Source organism: Pelobates fuscus, chromosome 2, assembly GCF_036172605.1.
Source record: "Pelobates fuscus isolate aPelFus1 chromosome 2, aPelFus1.pri, whole genome shotgun sequence".
In the NCBI taxonomy this organism is placed as follows: Eukaryota; Metazoa; Chordata; class Amphibia; order Anura; family Pelobatidae; genus Pelobates; species Pelobates fuscus.
The window spans coordinates 298248044-298268174 of record NC_086318.1 but is presented as its reverse complement, the minus strand read 5'-3'; the positions used below and the strand labels follow the sequence as shown (position 1 = coordinate 298268174).

The following is a 20131-nucleotide window of genomic DNA, read 5'->3' as shown; positions in this document are numbered from 1 at the left end:
AAAATGGCGGCTACAGATGCAACAAGCAACGTAAGACTCCTGCCTGAGCTGGAGGGTTCCTGCAACATCCAGCAACGTCTAGAAGCCACCTTTGCCCGATTCTGGCGCAAGCTATGGAGAAGGTTGCAGGTGCCTACGGCAGAACTGCGGACCCTGCCATATCGGGGCAGGCCGACCGGAGAACAAAGTAAGCTAAATGGGACTCCACCGCAAGCACACAAGTCTGGGGATGCGGTCGGGGGGAAGAGGCACCCTAATCCGGGCAGAACGACAAACCCCAAGTTGACCACACTCACACGTTGCCCACCCAGGCTGAGGGCCGCACGGAGAGAGCATCCGAAGCATCCGCCACCCTGCGGGAAGACTGCACGCCGCTGGCGGCGACGGAACACCGGCAGCATCCGCTACACCCACAAAGGGTCTGCCTCGAACTCACCGAGCTCTCGAGCCAGTGGTAAGAAGATGCCACCCTCTATACAGGCCTGGGGCTGGAGGGGATCCTCACCCCAAGATCGCCGCTCCGACGCCTTGAGCCATCCCGCCCAGGACGTCAACCTGCCACGAACCGGCATGGGCTGACAGAGACTGGTTTGTAGGCCCACAGCCTCCGATCCTCTTAGGTCGTATCGAAACTTCTCACTAAAAGGACTCTGTGCTTCTTAAACTATACTTTAATCGCATAGTCAGCCGAGCTCGTCAGTTATGTTTGACCTATGCCAAAGCTCATAAGTTAATGCTTTTCTTTATATTTGAATGGTACCGTTTACCCAATGTATAGTCATTGCAGATGCCATACTGCCGCTACGCTCCTGCAGCAATTTCATATTGCATTGTGTTTTTACGATGACATTATAAGTTTTTCTGTTCCAATTACCAGCCTACCTCCAGCGGAGAACACCTCACATCACTCTGAGGCATTTCCACGATTACTCTCACTGGCAGCATTAAGCCGCCTCACCCACACACTCTCCCCCAGAACACATCACTAGGCACAAACACTTCGCCTATAACCCAGCACGTTAACTGTGATGTAGCCTGTATACACCACAGGTGGGCCTCATGTCCTACACCATAAGCACACCCTATATGATAACGATACATAGCTTAAAACACGACGGCAATGCTCTCCAAATATGGTTAGTCTGAGTTATATGTTCTCACTTCACCACAACGTTGGTTATACTGAGTTTTCATCTCTTCCTAATACTTACCAAGTTGCTTACTCAGTGGATTCCCATTTAAAATAATATAAAGAGCACTGCAACGCGAGCCCCAGCATAACATGCAGCTTAAACCTGTAGACACAAACTGACGGGTTTATCTTTATCTTGCATACATCGAGTCGTTACACTTAGTGAGCAATGGGCAGTTTCCTCAGGCTATATTGAGTTGTAGATTTACGTCTATGCTAGCTTCACGAACTGTAGCAGCATGTTAATATTATACCAATAGCTATGGGAGTACCCTATCTAATCTGTAAATAGTTTGTTTTTGCTAATTGATGTGTGATATGTTAACACTAGACGTTTCTGATTCCATTATGCATCTATATATCCAAAAATAAGCACTACTTAAAAGACGCACCCAACCCATAATCCAATATGTGTCACTTCTTATGGACTTCATCTTGTAATAACCTATGACAAATACCATAGCAACTAGAAAATTGTACCTAGCTTGTAGTAACTTTACTAAACCTATCTTTAAGCGTTTGACAAATCATCTACTCACGAAAAAAAAAATAAAAAAATGTGCAGATTTAACAATGCTACTTCACTGTATCACCCTGTAACGAATATTGCCTGTTTATGCTGTCGTGGCATACCTGAGCAGCTTGTATTTTACGTATGCACTACAAAAATAAAGAATTTAAAAAAATAGTAATAGTTATATTATTATGTTTAAGTGTGGGTGGTGTTAAAGTGGGATTTTGTCATTATTTCCAGTCTAGTGCAGACAAATAGTGAACTTTAACACTTTCACCACCACAACTATGTCACGCACACTCTTGGAGTAGGGTGCGTTCGTGACAAATGTGCCTTTTAAGGACTGGGTAGTCTATTTATCAGCTTTCTAGTTCTACACATATTTATAGAATACAACATGATGGTGTTTCCTTTGTAGTGGCGTTCCCCACCTTTATTTCATTGTTAATTTGGGAAAAGTAATTAGCCACTTCAAATGGGCTACCGGTGTTTCTTATCCTGTCTAGCTGCCCATCCCATTAAAAGGGTAAAGAAATTTGATCTGTAAGAATCACCATTACCACAGCAAAATGTTACACAACATGCAATCGCAAACTTGGTTACTTTTTAAATTAATGCAATTAAAGGCTGTATATACAACTTGCTACAAATGGCTACAAACTATTCATAGTAGGGATTTTAAACCAAAAGGGTAGGTTATCACAAAAATAACATGCTTTAGCAGAGCACACAAATTATTGCAGCTTTATTAGCATGAACAACAACATAAGGAACTGCACCACCGGGAGAAGCCAAAACACGTTTCAGACCCAGAGGTCGTTACTTAGTAGGAAAATTGGGACTTAAAATAAGACTTGCATCAACTACCTTCTGTAATTCGATGCAAGTTCTATAATCAAATTTCAGTATAAAAAGTGGATAAAAACAACAAAACAAAAAGCTTTTGTTGACCATCTAAAAATGCAGTAAACTATGCGATAGTTCCTCTTCAAATTGTTGAATTGTTGTTCAAGTTCCATATACTTAATATTGTGTGCATTTACTCATTTTTTTTACCATAAAATCAGAATATGTTACTTACAAGTAAGGATAATGGAGCATATTTTAGGTCTGTATTCATTAAAATATTTATTCCTAAAGACAAATCACAACAGCAAAATAAATATGACATGGGAAAGGCACAGCGCAACTCAGCATTTGCATCTAGAGTAGTGATATGGTTTGGATTTTATTGAAGTTGCTTGAATAGTTTTTTATCCTTCTGTACTAAAATGTAACATTTCCAAAATGTTTCTTTAATGTTTCCTTTTTTCCATTGTTGCAGACTTGGTACATCAGATGCTGAAAGTTAAACTATGGGTACATCAGATGCTAAAAGTTAAACTATCATTCATTCCAGGCTGCTAATTGAAACCAAGAGGGCTGCACTCACCTGAACATGCATACATTATAGGGTGCTGCTGGGGCCAAAATATACAAAAGAGGTTGTGGCAGGCTTATGCAATATATTATCATATAATGTAACTAAACCCCCATTATTTTTTGCCTGAGTGAGGTGTTTTTAAATAAAACTATTACAATCTGTATGATTTGAAATCATTGTTTAGTGAATAAGCGAGTGCGCTGGATTGTGTATTTTGCACATGTTGGCCTCAGCAGCACACTATAATGTATGCATGTTCAGGTGAGTGCAGCCCTCTTGGTTTCATTTATATATTTGGGAGTCCCAGGCCAACTCCTTGGTTTTGCACCTGTCACAGGTGCCTCATTCCAGGACCCTATTTAGCCTTGACTTGCAGAGAGTCCCAGTAAGGAAGTATTTCCCAAGTAAGTGGATTAATCTCATAAGAGCAAGCATTAGGCTGCTAGAGTAGGACCTGCCGAGAATGGGGTACATTGACAGTGGGGCAAGCTTATGCAATATATGATCATATAATGTAACTAAACCTCCATTATTGTTTGCCTAGGTGAGGTGTTTTTCAATAAAACTATTACAATCTCTAAGATTTGAAATCATTGTTTAGTGAATAAGCGAGTGATCTGGATTGTATATACTGCTATTTGTTTGCCTACTTATTCCTACATAAATATCAGCATAGTTTAACATGATCACTAATTTAAGTACGTACCAACTACCTACATGTCTAGCTTGTACAGCATGTTTGCATAAACATTATAAAGCTGACAACCACCTAGCTTGTATATGATCAGTCTAACCCTAACTGCATAGTTAGACATGCCTGAAATACCTAATACTCATGTTTGTTACAAAAAAAAAAAGTGCAACTGTTTAGACATGTTAAACCAGCAATAACAATTTTATATTGTTATTTTAAAATGAGGCTGGTGTACGCTGAAGTTTCTGTACTTGTTATTCTATAATGCATTTACAGTGTATGTCTACTTGATAAAACTCCCTTTTCTTCTTTTCTGTAATGTCCCTCACATTGCCTCAATAAAAATGTTTTTTTTTTAAGTGTGTGTGTGTGTGTGTGTGTATATATATATATATATATATATATATGTATATATATATATATATGTATATATATATATATATGTATATATATGTATATATATATATATATATATATATATATGTATATATATATATATATATATATATATGTATATGTATATATGTATATATATATGTATATATATATATATATATATATATATATATATATATATATATATATATATATATATATATATATATATATATATATATATATATATATATATATAGCAAAATCAAAATAGGTTATGGTGGGGAAAAATTGTGATTGAAAACCCCTTCCACCTGAAGTCTGTGGATAGTTAATACAATATTAAACAAAAATCTGCACACCAGTCAAGCCATAATACTTGCTTTTCCCACAGAAATCCCAAAACTGCAGTGATGTTGCAACCACAAAGGATTCTGGGTGGGCATATGCAAATTAGTTTAACAAAGAATCACATTTTTGCCTCATTCCATTTTAAACATGGATTCCTTTTAATCTGTGTTTGCAGTATACAACTGCTTGGAACACAATTTATGTTGTGGTTGCAACATCACTGCAGTTTTGGGATTTCTGTGGGAAAAGCAAGTCTTATGGCTTGACTGGTGTGCAGATTTTTGTTTAATATTGTATTAACTATCCACAGACTTCAGGTGGAAGGGGTTTTCAATCACAATTTTTCCCCACCATAACCTATTTGGATTTTGCTTCCCAAGCACTACCAAGCCTTAATAAGCAAACCAGTAACCAACCTCATGCTGATGAGTTGCATTAACAACGAAACAGCTGTCCATGAGTGGTTCACTGGTTTTGCATCTTTTCCTAAATTGTGTTCCAAGCAGTTGTATACTGCAAACACAGATTAAAAGGAATCCATGTTTAAAATGGAATGAGGCAAAAATGTGATTCTTTGTTAACCCCTTAAGGACCAAACTTCTGGAATAAAAGGGAATCATGACATGTCACACATGTCATGTGTCCTTAAGGGGTTAAACTAATTTGCATATGCCCACCCAGAATCCTTTGTGGTTGCAACATCACTGCAGTTTTGGGATTTCTGTGGGAAAAGCAAGTCTTATGGCTTGACTGGTGTGCAGATTTTTGTTTAATATTGTATTAACTATATATATATATATATATATATATATATATATATATATATATATATATATTAATTAAAGGACCACTCTAGGCGTCCAGACCACTTCAGCTTAATGAAGTGGTCTGGGTGCCAGGTCCAGCTAGGGTTAGAGAAACTGCTATGTTTATAAATGGGTTAAGCCTTCCCCCCAAATCCTCTAGTGGCTGTCTCATTGACAGCCGCTAGAGGCGCTTGCGTGATTCTCACTGTGAAAATCACAGTGAGAGCACGCAAGCGTCCATAGGAAAGCATTGTAAATGCTTTCCTATGCGACCGGCTGAATGCGCGCGCAGCTCTTGCCGCGCGTGCACATTCAGCCGACGGGGCGGAACGGAGGAGGATCGGAGGCAGAGAGCTCCCCGCCCAGCGCTGGAAAAAAGGTAAGTTTTACCCCTTTTCCAGAGCCTGGCGGGAGGGGGACCCTGAGGGTGGGGGCACCCTCAGGGCACTATAGTGCCAGGAAAACGAGTATGTTTTCCTGGCACTATAGTGGTCCTTTAAACAGTAAACAAGCCATTTTAGTGAGCCACTGTCCATTATATTATTCATAATGCACCACAATGATATTGATCTACAAGCCCAGCATGATACTTCTTTTTACCTTTTTCCAGGCATCAGCAATGCACTCATGCAGTTGATAACGAAGTAAAACTTGGAGTCCTTCACAAGTGTGATACATTTGGCGGCATACAAATATGAAAGATCCTTTGAGCACAGGTAACATGTCAGAATCAGATAAAGCGTGGATGTCTTCATGGAGAAGTTTCTTTGAAAACTGGGCAATGGTATGTGCAGCTATTGTCCTAAGGAAAGAACATCAAATTATTTAATGAAAACAGTGTCTGATTTACAAGCAGTTCTCCATCTAAATGAAGCTGAACACATGTGGAGTTTATAAATACAGACACTGTATTAAATAGATAGAATGGAAATGCAGATATTCGGAAAATAACAGAGAATGTTATTTATATCAAATATTTCAAAGTATTAAAACAAAGAGACCATTACGACTCACGTCACATAAGAAGTATGGAAAATAAACAAAATAATAAAGGTATATATATTAAGTCTATATAATGATAGTTTACATAAAACAGTAGCAAAATAAGTATAACGAGTGCATTGCTATACACATTATTAAATGTAATACACTTGCAGAGAATGTGTCCTAATACACAGCCTATAACTAATTATATACAGTGTATGTGTGTGTGTGTGTATATATATATATATATACCATATATATATATATATATATATATATATGTGGGACCTATGATAGGCCTTTAACCTTCTCAAAGGGGCTGGTTCCAAGTAAGTTTCCAGGGAGGACTTGGACGACTGTCAGGTTAGGGTATGGCGAATTTGTTAGTGGAATCAGTTTAGTAAAAGAGCTTCTTGGGCCCAAGGACTGGGCCTTCTGTGAAGTTTAGAAGGACCTGCTGTTAGAACTTTAGCATCTCATAAATTAAATGTATACTTTGATTAGCCACTGTATACAATGCAGTATACGCTTTCAAGTTAAGCACATATAAAAATAGTAATCCAGCCAAACAATGTGATGAAGTTGAAATAGCACTGTAGGCAGTAGATGAAACTGTAGCAAATGTTGTTGACTTATGACTGTTTAGTTCTGGGCATTTAAAATTACGGTCAGAGGGTGACAAGACCATGGTTTCAGCGAGGCCTTGATTATGCAGGGGTGGATATGAGTTCTGGATTGTGCAGTTTTTTATGATTTGAATTAATGGTTGGATAGATGGAATGAGTGGATATGTGGTGTATTAAAAGCAGAAAGGCAAAATGCTATACCCAGAATTGATATATCCACCCCTTCCCCCTAGTAGGGAACAAATTTGATATGTCCTTTATTTCAAAGATTTTATTAACCAACTACAATATACAGCCAAAAATCTATGAAGGAACAACAGAAACACACAATAACATTTGTCTGGATTTAAAATGTCCTCATACTATCTAAAATGTCCTCATACTAAGTAGCATAGTACATTGAGATAAGAAAGTGCTGATATAACAATAAAAGGGCATGTATCAAAGGTCATAATTAGAACTTGAACACAAAAAGTTATGCCATTAACTTGAGTGTTTAGTGAGGGAGTAACGGACAACTGGGAGATAACAGATATTCTGGACTGTGGAATATGTTATTTAATAGATGCCAGTAATAAATAAATATTTGTAATATTAAATATCATCTCTCTTTGATTTACATAAATGTTTACATAATTTTAATGTCCATTATATAAAAAAACAATGAAATGATTTATATCCCTTAAATAGGAATGATTTATTTTTGTATTGACATACTCACTTCCTTTAGCATTTTCTCAGCATATTCTTTTTAGCTGTAGAGGCCATGCAAAACATCACTAGGCACTTATCTAATCACCTAAATTACCCAACTTTATCAAACAGTTACAGCCATTAATACTGCATGCAACTAGCTACATGCTTATTCTAAAGGAAGAACTATTAGTGGAAGAGATTGGATAGGATATTCCTTGTGGACTCAAAATAAATTAAATAAATAAATGTGGGTTGAGTATCTGGATTTGATTCTAAGACAAAACAATGTACACTTCAACACATAATGAGATATTTTATTGCCAATAATTACAAGCCTGTAAATATAACTCTCCACAATACACACAGGCCTATTAATAGTATATAATGCATATATATATATATGCGCATTATATATATATATATATATATATATATATATATATATATATATATATATGCATTTAGAAGCCTAAAACATTTCAATACAATGTAAAACATTTAGCAATTATTTAGTTTACCATACCTGGTTTTGTTACGGTCTGCTTTTTGTCCATAGAGAAGAAGGGAGAGTCCACCTTCAAATGAGGCAATCCTTGCCAATATATCTGCTATGTATGTCAATGTGGTTTCATCACAATTCACATGAATCTAAAAACCAAGATCCATGAATGGTAAAGAAAATCACTGATCGTCGATTAACAACAGATATGCAACAGAATTTACAACAGATGGAACATTCACAATTAACAACTTAATTACTTATGGGAATAACAGGAACCTGCAAATTAATAACATTACTGTAACTATACAGTATTTTGCATTTTTATGTTTCTACCGAGCTTTCAAAAATACATGAAAATAATGTAATATACATCAATGTTCCTGTTTACGAACAAAATGTTATGCCTTGCACTGATGTCTGAGCAATAAGGATAATCTAATAACAATAAACCATTCATAATACAGCTGTTTATTATAACAGTCTGCAAAACATTAACTTCAAACGAACAAAGCAAGAATATAGAAGAAAAATTCACTATAATATGATAAATGAATATATCAACTTAGTAATTTTTCTCAAAGTATAACTAGGACAACCATTTAATATAGAAAACATAAACGTTTAACACACTAGGGAACCTTCTCTATGCATTTAGGTTTATATTAGAAATTAGACATTTTCTTTTGCTTTTTAACAAATCCTGTTTTTCCAGATATATTTAACTTTACTTAATAGTCATTTGACTTGCAATTACCTTTCAATAAATTGCATGGAATACTAAAATTCTATAAAGATGTTCTATGCATGCGATTAGTATAACTGTATATACTGTGGTTATTTTTGTAACATGTTTCTGTATACTATAAATTGTTTATTCTTTATTAAAAATAGGCAGTTTTAGAATGTGCATATGTTAAAATGTACGGTCAGTTAAAACACAGTGAGGGTTTGGAGAAGGTTTTTTTTCGGTCAGAAGCACAGTTTATGTGAATTTGTGAAGATTAGTGATCAGTCAAATTCCCAAACACCAAGCTGAAATGTAGCTTAATCACAAAGCAACTGAAATGTGCAATAGGCAAGAATGTTTGTTTTGATTAAGGATTCTGAATACTGCCTGTAGTGCCAAAAAAAAAAAAAAAAGATTGATGGCTTCATGAAATGACTGAGGTGTAAAAAGTTGATTGATGGCTAGGGTGTTTTTTTTTTTTTAAATGGATCAAGTGAGAAGTGATCAACAGAACGTAAAAATATGAAGGAGTAGTAAAAGAAAAAACAAATATATAAATACACATACACAAAATAGTGAAAACAAAGGCTTGCACTCACGGCCTTTTTCTTTTGTAAAAGTTTTCTTTCTTTATTCCATTTCTTGTAAAAACATAATCTTAATCATAATCAACGTTTCAGCCGTGAGTGAGCAAGCCTTTGTTTTCACTATTTTGTCTACTATCTTTGGCTGTGGCTGGAATGCACCTGGCATTTGGAAATATCTGAAAGTGTGTGTGCAGGGATGAAAAGGAAAAGTGTGTGTGTGTGTATATATATATATATATATATATATATATATATATATATATATATATATATATATATATATATATATATATATACACACATGCCAGACTGTCCATGGCATGGCTGTATAAGTTTTACACTGATCAGCCACAACATTAAAACTACCTGCCTAGTATTGTGTAGGTCACCCTTGTGCTGCCAAAATAGCTCTGAAGAATTGAACAGTTGTGGTATGGACTCCACAAGATCTCTGAACTTGTCCTGTGGTATGTAGACCTTAGCAGCAGATCCTTTAAGTCCAGCAAGTTGTGAGGTGGGCCTCCATGGATTGGATTTCTTGTTTAAGCACATCTCACAGATGCATTTTCGGATTGAGATCTGGGGAATTTGGAGACCAATGGAACATGATGAACTCTTTGGGATGTTCCTCAAACCATTCCTTAAAGGACCACTCTAGTGCCAGGAAAACATACTCGTTTTCCTGGCACTAGAGTGCCCTGAGGGTGCCCCCACCCTCAGGGTCCCCCTCCCGCCCGGCTCTGGAAAGGGGAAAAGGGTTAAAACGTACCTTTTTCCAGCGCTGGGCGGGGAGCTCTCCTCCTCCTCTCCGCCCCGTCGGCTGAATGTGCACACGCGGCAAGAGCTGTGCGCGCATTCAGCCGGTCGCATAGGAAAGCATTTACAATGCTTTCCTATGGACGCTTGCGTGCTCTCACTGTGATTTTCACAGTGAGAATCACGCAAGCGCCTCTAGCGGCTGTCAATGAGACAGCCACTAGAGAATTAGGGGGAAGGCTTAACCCATTTATAAACATAGCAGTTTCTCTGAAACTGCTATGTTTATAAAAAAAATGGGTTAACCCTAGCTGGACCTGGCACCCAGACCACTTCATTAAGCTGAAGTGGTCTGGGTGCCTAGAGTGGTCCTTTAACAATTTTTGCAGTGTGGTAGGGTGCATTACCCTGCTGACATCATGGAACACCATTGCCGTGAAGAGGTGTACGTGGTCTTCAACAATCTCTAGGTAAGTGGTACGTGTCAAAGTAACATCCATATGAATGCCACATGAATAGATACATGAACCTGGAGTCTAAAATTACTATGAAATTTGAAATTGTTTTTTGGCCTCTTATGCGTAGAACAGGCACCTGACCTCCCTCTGTAATGAGTTTGCATCCACATATAAAGTCAACCCTACATACATTTATAAACTGGAAATTTCAAGCATATAACATGCATTCTTACAAGTAGGTTGAGGCACAGAAAAGCATGCTGGGACAGTGAGGTGTACAAAGGCTTACTGCTTATCCTATGAGCCAGATGGCATATGGAGTCTTTGTGAAATAGGTTTGGAGCAGAGATAGTCCCCTTCTATGTACAATTGGCTTTAAGCACATTTGGGCTACCTCCGTTGTGAATTAGGGAGGGACAATAATATATAGACTTTATATAAACAGTGCCTGAGCTACTTTTTGCACTACATGTTTATGTGATCAACCACTGTGCTCAACCTTCTGCCCATTGGAGTGGTCTGGGTGCCAACTCCCACTACTCTTAACCCTGCAAGTGTAATTATTGCACTGCAATGATTACCTTGCAGGGTTAACTCCACCTCTAGTGGCTGTCTACTAGACAGCCACTAGAGGGCACTTCCGTGTCCCTAGCACAGGAAACCTGTGCTAGAGCGTCGCTGGACGTCCTCACGCTGTGTGAGGAGCTCCAACGTCGCTCAATTCCCCATAGGAAAGAATTGAAAAGCATTTTCAATGCTTTCCTATGGGGAGCTCTAATGCGCATGCGCGGCAATGGTCTCCTCAGCTGGTGGGCGGGATCAGTCTCGCCCACTGGCCGACGTAATACAGAGGAGAAGTGGCGGCGGAGGAAGAAGCAGCGACGTGGGACATGTCGCTGTATCTGGTAAGTTACTGAAGGGGTTTTCACCCCTTCAGCAACCGGGGATAGGGGGGTGGGAGGGAGAGGGGACCTGCAGTGCCAGGAAAACAGATTCTTTTCCTGGTACTTGAGTTTCCCTTTAATGCTCTCCTTCACCCTGTTGCTCCTCCTCCCCCTACCACCTTGTTCACCGTGCATACGCATTAGGTCTCCCCGGCCGGTGGGCGGGATCAGTCTCGCCCACCGGTTGACGTAATACAGAGGAGGAGCGGCGGCGGAGGAAGAAGCAGCAACGTGGGACATCGTCGCTGCCTCTGGTAAGTTACTGAAGGGGTTTTCACCCCTTCAGCAACCGGGGATTGGGGGGTGGGAGGGAGAGGGGACCTGCAGTGCCAGGAAAACGGATTGTTTTCCTGGCACTGGAGTTTCCCTTTAATTCTTCCTTTATGCCCTGAATGGTAATAAATGAAGGAACCTATTGATAACTGTACTAGCAATAAGTCACTAGAAGATTCTTTCTTATAGCACAGGGAATGTGCACATCAAAAATGATGTGCCTAACAGTCACATATAAAGATTGCACACACAAAAAGAATCTGTATGCTTATAAATGAAGGAAAATGAAACTACCAGCAGACAGATTGTTCACTAGCTAAGTTAACCAGACGTTACCCTAATTGTTTCAATGTTTCACTGTCGGCAGATGCCTCTCCTCTTCAGTAGGACGGTAGGACATACTGTGTAGCCACATGCACTCCATAGGACAATGTGTCAATGATGTCAGGATGCACAATGATAATGCTAGAAACTATTCATATATCATTAATCATCTTGGAGAATAACACCCGGGTTTTTCAGGTAGCAGATCACAAACTGATAAACCAGCAGGTAATTGGGTCTTTTATGCAATTAAAGTGGCTAAACTAGAAAATGAGAAATTGATAGCCAAAGAATGCAAAACCAACCCCCAAAATGTTTTCAAGTACATTAATTCTAAAAAAAAAACAAAAAATGAAAGTGTAGGTACACTGAAAACAGAGATGGGTCTGTTAGTCAATGAAGACCAGGAAAAGGCAGACATTTTAAATAACTTTTTTTCTTCAGTATTTATTAATGAGGATCCTATGGCAAGAGATATGCAAATGATTGCTGCAACAAACTTGCAGATAACTTGTGATTGGATAACTCGAGACAAGGTGCTACAGCTATTAAAGAAAATGAATGTAAACAAAGCTCTGGGGCCTGACAGTATCCACCCACGAGTACTTAAGGAGCTAAGTGGGGAAATAAGTGAACCTCTGTATTTAATTTTTCAAGATTCTTTTGTTTCAGGTATTGTACCGGAGGATTGGAGGAAGGCAGATGTTGTTCCTATATTTAAAAAGGGTTCAAAATCCTTGCCTGGAAATTATAGACCTGTGAGCTTAACTTCAGTGACTGGGAAATTATTTGAACGGCTATTAAGGGATAATATTCAGGAATTCATTGGGAAGAACTGTGTTATTAGCAATAATCAGCATGGTTTTATGAAACATAGGTCATGTCAAACTAACCTAATTGCATTCTACGTAGACGTAAGTAGAAATATAGATCAGGGTATTGCAGTGGATGTGATCTACTTGGATTTTGCCAAGGCATTTGATACGGTTCCTCACAATAGGTTAGGCTTCAAACTAAAAGAAATTGGTCTAGATGAATATTCTTGTTCTTGGGTAGAACATTGGCTTAAGGATAGAGTACAACGAGTTGTCATAAATGGTAAATTTTCAAGCTGGACAAAAGTGGTAAGTGGTGTCCCTCAGGGTTCTGTTTTGGGACCGCTTCTATTTAACATATTTATAAATGATCTTGAAATGGGCATTGAAAGCCATGTATCAGTGTTTGCAGATGACACAAAACTTTGTAAAGTAATAAAATGTGAGCAGGATATTGCCTTGCTGCAGAGGGATTTGGATAGATTGGGGGACTGGGCACTAAAATGGCAGATGAAATTTAACGTAGAAAAATGCAAAGTTATGCACTTCGGGGTTAAGAATGCACAAGCAATTTACACCCTAAATGGTAGTGAACTAGGGATAACCACACACGATAAGGATTTGGGAATTGTTATAGACAATAAATTAGGTAACAATATGCAATGTCAATCTGCCGTTGCTAAGGCCAGTAAGGTTTTGTCATGTATAAATAGGGGCATAAATTCTCGAGATGAAAATATAATTTTGCCTCTTTATAAATCGCTGGTAAGACCACACCTTGAATATGCTGTGCAATTTTGGGCACCTGTTCTAAAGAAAGATATGATGGCACTAGAAAAAGTGCAGAGACGAGCTACAAAATTGATAAAAGGAATGGAGCATTTTAGTTATGAAGAAAGGTTAAAAAATTTAAATCTCTTTAGTTTGGAAAAACGACGCCTGAGAGGGGATATGATAACATTATACAAATATATTCGGGGCCAGTACAAACCATTATCTGGAAATCTATTCATAAACAGGGCTATACATAGGACACGAGGCCACACATTTAGGCTTGAAGAAAGGAGATTTCATCTAAGGCAAAGAAAAGGTTTTTTTTACAGTAAGAGCAATAAGGATATGGAATTCTTTGCCTGAAGAGGTGGTTTTGTCAGAGTCTATACAGATGTTTAAACTGCAATTGGATAAATACTTGCAAAAACATAACATACAGGGATATAATTTCTAATTAATGGGGTAATAGCTGCTTGATCCAAGGAGACATCTGACTGCTATTTTGGGGTCAAGAAGGAATTTTTTCCTCGTTTGTTGCAAAATTGGAAGCGCTTCAGACTGGGTTTTTTGCCTTCTTTTGGATCAACAGCAAAAGCATATGTGAGGAAGGCTGAACTTGATGGACGCAAGTCTCTTTTCAGCTATGTAACTATGTAATGCATGCATCAGCTCCAACAGCTCATATGTAAACATGACCTTGTCCAAGGATAAGGCTGCACAACCTGCTATCCATCTAGCCCTTATACCTTCCACTTGGCATCCTTACACCCATTCTTATAATCTCTTAGAGGCAGACAGAACAAAATACATAAAAGTTGCTCAGGTCATCAATATTCCTTATAGCAATATTGATAATCTTAGAAATACTATATTTATCCACGTATAAGACAGTTTTTTTTCTAAAACATTTTGTTTAAAATTAGGGATTGTCTTATACATGGAATGTCATTGCAGGGGTTAGAAAAAAAAAAACACTTGTGCGTGGTGCCCAAGTTAAGATGGCGCCTGCCGCATTTCAGTGTGTCATGGCTGCCACACATACCTGGCCTCCCTCCCGTCGATCCACTTCTGAATGCTGGGGCAAGGAGGAAGAGGTTCCTATATGCGTGGGAGCTGCAGCAGACATCAACACTTACCACCAATGGCACTCCAGAGACATGCTACACCATAAAAGGAGCAGCCACATTAAGGTTGTATCCACCTTTATCAGGTAGGTCTTGCTTTCTGATTTATATTTCTGGGCGTGGAAATGGGATTTAAAGTGAATACTACTGTGATGTCCAGCATGCCCTCATACCAGCATGCCCTCATACTGTATTGTGGGGGCTGTAGTCTCCCAGTATGCACTATATTAACTTCCCAGAGTTTCGTAGCACAGGGGGAGCATGAGAATCAGAAGTGTGTTGTTCTCCTCAGAAGTCACCTCTAAAATATCAAAATTGTTCTATTTGATGTTTAAAATATTGATTTCTTTTATGTTGTGAATATGCTTAAGTAATGACAATCGATACCGGATACCGCAAAACTCAACCATATAAAAATGTGCAAGATCAATCCTGTACCTCCTATGTTTAAATGTTTTATAATGCACTAGAGGATTGCCGTTGGGGTACCTCACAAGTGATTGTACGAAGCTCCTGCACTACAAAAATAAAGAATTTAAAAAAAAAAAAAAAAATATTGATTTCTTAATTCTGAGTTTAAAAAATAGGGGTCGGCTTATACATGGTGGCGTCTTACACACGAAAAAATACGGTATTTAAATTTGCCTGTGTCATTATACATTAGTAAAGAACCTGCTGGAAATCTTTTCCACCTCCTCTATATTGACCTTCATTTTGTATATTCAAGTTCATCACAATTGCTTACCTATTGGTTAAGAATGTAATATCCAAAATGTGTAACCAAATGTTGGTGCCAATTGTCAGCAGTATATTAGCAATATGTTTTTTCTAATCAAAATTTATTAACTTTCTGAGACAATTTGAGGAAAATTACATCTAGCTAGGGCTCTTGCGTAAAACATATAACAAGGAATTAATCTATAGCATGCAGTAACTGGTGTGCTCAAAAGCATAACACCTGTGGAAATGGTGTAAATATGGAAGAGTGATTCATAGGCTGTGTGACCGTGAGCATTTGACCATTTAACTTGATATTGCTGTTAAAATCAAGAGTTCATAGATATGTTTTCTGTCCAACATTGACATATTGTATTCAGTTTGAGATCAACCTTTGTATTGCAGTTAGTCCTTTGTATTCATAAGTCTGTGCAAATATTTAAAAAGAGCAATGCAAAGAGAAATTAAGCATTAAACAAATTTAAATACTGACCTTTTCCCCATCCAATAACTTTTGTATTGGACAAAGGATAGTGTCTACTACTTTCCCGATATATAGACATTCACTAGCGCATTCCTTGCGATCACAAAGCATTCTGAGAACTTCCATTGCAAGGCCTGCAGGAGCATATCCTCCTATCAAAGAAACCATACAATTGTTAAGGTATCTAACAATCATTCAAACGTGTTCATATCTAATGAACTATTCACAATTTAGAATACTCTTGGATATATATTAATCGTGTTACCCTCCCCTGACTTTCAAGAAGAGAGCCAGTCCTGTTACTTCCTGGTTTGTTTAGCCCAGAGCAACTGCTTTGCAAAGACTTCTTATTCCGGTGCATTGTGAAAGTCTGGACTGGGGAAGAAGGGAAAGGATTGCAAAGAAAGCAGACAAGAGACCTGCAGTTTTTGCAAGCTATTTTTAGATACACACCCAATGAAAAAAAGCACAATTAAATGTATGCATGTTTTTGTTGTTGTTTTTTTGGGGCAGTTTAATATTGTGATGTATTTGGGGCTTAATCAATACAGAGATATAGATTAGTACAGACAGTGCCAAAGCTGCCTTAAGGTACTTTACCTTTTATGGACAGTGTTGATCACGATGCTTAGCCTGAACATGAAAGAGATCTCTCCCTTTCTGGCCATATGATGCCATTATAGTAACAATACAGTGACAATATTTTTTGGTATCTGATAGTAAATGCTTCTTTACGTGTCATTTAACAAAACAAAAAAAATTATCCTCTAAAATCCAGACTATAATAGTACATCCATATAAGGTTTTTGATAACAATATTCTCAACATTCTCAAAACAAAAATCAGAAAATGATGTGGAGAGACCAAGAACCTCTCTACTGAAATAGCGCTAACCAAAGTGATCAAATCTATGATTACCACTACATTTAAAGGTTACTACTCTGTATTGCTTTTGACACCGAGTACACCCACCTTCTCATTCTGTGGTCTAAATGAGTATGCTCTTTCACTGTTCTTTCTTTACCTTTCCCAGTATTCTCTCAAAATGTCATTTTATAGCACACCCACCCTCATCGGTGCCTCTTCTTATTAATGTTTATCAAAGTTCTTGTCTTGGTTCCCAAGCATTCTCACTCTACATAGACTCTCTTTGCAGTTTGACCAGCTGTTTTGGTTTCTTTATAACTTGTATGCAGATAACACCAACATTTACTTCTCTTCCCCTTACCTTCTCTTCCTTTCCTTCGTTTACAAGCTGTGCTCCTCAATCATGAAGATTCAGAAAGCATGCAGTCATCCAATCAAACTAACATCTTGTTTTTCATCATTGACAAACTCATCCTAACTTCAGGTACATGGTGCTGCTATGAAGTCTACCCTGCTTGATCGAGCTATGATTATCTCCTGCTGCAAACTGCTTCTCATAGGTTTCACTAAAGCACTAAAGATGTGAACTTACAATCTGGAATGAATGCTGCTGGCACACTTATCTTTTTGACTTTGTGCTCCCAACCCTCACCCTTCTGTCAGTCCTGATGCTGGCTACCCATAGGCTGTAGAGTTTAATTTTAGATCCTAACCTTTACCTATGATGTTCCTCACAACAGTAGCACAGTCTACATCTCTTAATAAATAAACAAATATGTCCCATTATGGCATCTAACTCTCTGTCAAAAGCATACACTAATCCTTTTTTTATCACATATTGCCACGTCTCACTTTTAAGTCTTCTCGATGGCTGTACCATTTATAGTTAACTTCCTTAATCAATACAACTTTCCATAGTTCAGCAGTCTTGAGAAACATACTTAAAACTTGTTCCTCCTCTATATTTAAAGACTATCGGGATTATTTAAAAAAACGTCAAAATTAAAATTTCACCTCTGTTCCGGGAGCCAAACTACTGGCCCTGCCTGCTCACCCCAAAAAGCAGCAGCCCATGTGCATTTGCACCACTGGTAGTTCTGCTGCTGCTATGTTTCTTTAGACTGTAAGCTCCTTCATTCATAGCTTGGCCTGTTTACTTCTCTGCCATACACTGTACAGCACTGCAGCATATGTGTGTGCTTCATAAAAATTTAAACTAAAACAACAAATATTTTGTACTTATTTTTTCACAAATAAGTTCACATTTTTCCAACTTCTTTCAGTTGCTCAATTGCTTGCACTATGGTGTCACGGTGCACAAAGCTTGACAGATCATTATTTAAACAAGTTTGGTTTTGGCTAGGCTTTCTTAATTATGACGAGGAAAGATTTCCTTCTAAATAAATATTCTAAGAAAACATTTATCAATAAATACATTTAAAAAAATACCTGTATAATCTTGACTAGTCTTTGTGCCATTGGAACAGTACAGCATGATATTGGTAAACAGCACCAGCAGATCAGACAAATAAACCTTTTCTGAAAAGAAAAGAAAAAAAAATATTTAACTAAAATTAGGTAGTTTAGGGGGAGGATAGTGAGGTGGAGCTAAACTTTGAAATGCTTTAGTTTGATGAAATAAAATCATAAATATTGTTGCTTTCATATTTGAAAACATTTGAGTTATGCGTAGGCAATACTTGTAAAGCGTATATAGTGGGAACCGCACTCAATCCAAACGGCCAAGGGTGCTCCAGATCAGGACCAGCAATCCCAGGACAATATACAAAGAAGAAAAGATCACAGGGACTCCAAATTCAAGCCGTATGCAGCTTTAATGTAACAAAATGCTACGCAACGTTTCGACCAACAGAGGTCTTTTTCAAGCTTGAAAAAGACCTTTGTTGGTCGAAACGTTGCATTGCATTTTGTTACATTAAAGCTGCATACAGCTTGAATTTAAAGTGCCTGTGATCTTTTCTTCTTTAGGCAATACTTGAAGACATTAACAAGGAGTGTTTTAGAGAAATGGTTTAATAGTGAGTTTCTATATTTCTCTGGCTCTCTACATGCTAAATCAAAACAGATCATACTACAATTTGCAGATAAAGAGTGTATTCAATACTACAAAATGTAAGTGTACAACGTTTTATCCTACTAGATGCAAATAGATCTGGCTTATAAAGAGTTGCCTAAATACAAGCAGATTTTATTCTAAGGATATGCAATTCTAGCAAAAACTTAATTTATAGAGTATTCACAAAGATTGTGAATAGTGCACAAATAACACTTTTTGTTTTGCTATTATGCAGCAGCCATAAGTGATGGAAATTTAACACAGGATTTTACATTATTGACACTTTAATCTAATTTAAGTGTGGTTTTTTTTTTTTTTTTTTTTTACTTCTTTATTTTTGTAGTGCAGACAAGAACAAACAGGCTTGTCATGCCCCAAAAGCAATTGACAAGCAATTCAAGATACACAGCGTACATGCAGTAAGGCCTTACATTTGAGATGCACCATTTTTGTTTAAGTGAATGTATAACGGGATTGTCCAATAGGTATTTCAAAAGCTATCTAGATCGTGATTGTGGTAACAATTTGCGCTGTGTGGACGGTCGTCTAGATGTCAGGTTTAAGTGCTAGGGTACAAGAGGTCTACTCCTGGTTATGTCTGTGTAACTTTGCCTTTCCTTCTCCGCTGTTCCCTATCCCTTGTTTGTTTTTTCCCCTATCCGTCATTGTGTGCCTAAGAAGAGAAAGAACAGAATAACAAAAACTGTGGGACTAAATGTGCCTGTACATTCTACTTTGTCGGTGAGAGTTTGGTTCCAGCATGCCAGAGCTCAGGCATTAGTGATTTCTCTGGCTGATAGCCAGTGTGAGAGTCGCACCCGGAGGTGAACGAGTAGTCTGAGTTGTGTAGTTGGGTGTGTGGGTGTGCACCTATGGTGTATGGTGTCGTCCTGGAGTGATCGTCCGATCGTGGTATTGTGTTTGGTATGTGTGTGAGGGAAGTACGGTAGGAGGGAGTGTCTATTGTGTACGTGAAGAAATAAGGGAGCTACGGTCGAGTCTGACCAGTAAGGTGAATGGTGGTAGGTCCTGCACAGTATA

General features: G+C 37.9%; 1 protein-coding gene across 2 annotated transcripts in view; it reads right to left on the bottom strand.

Moving 5' to 3' along the window:
- Positions 1-20131, bottom strand: part of TBC1D32 (TBC1 domain family member 32) — a 333094-nt gene that overhangs the window by 234586 nt on the left and 78377 nt on the right. For both annotated transcript variants that reach the window (XM_063443466.1, XM_063443467.1), the window contains 4 exons: positions 18463-18552; positions 16156-16298; positions 8185-8309; positions 5956-6157 (listed from right to left, as the gene is read on the bottom strand). In XM_063443466.1, coding sequence (XP_063299536.1) covers positions 5956-6157; positions 8185-8309; positions 16156-16298; positions 18463-18552 — 560 coding nt within the window. The remainder of the gene's footprint in view (positions 1-5955; positions 6158-8184; positions 8310-16155; positions 16299-18462; positions 18553-20131) is intronic.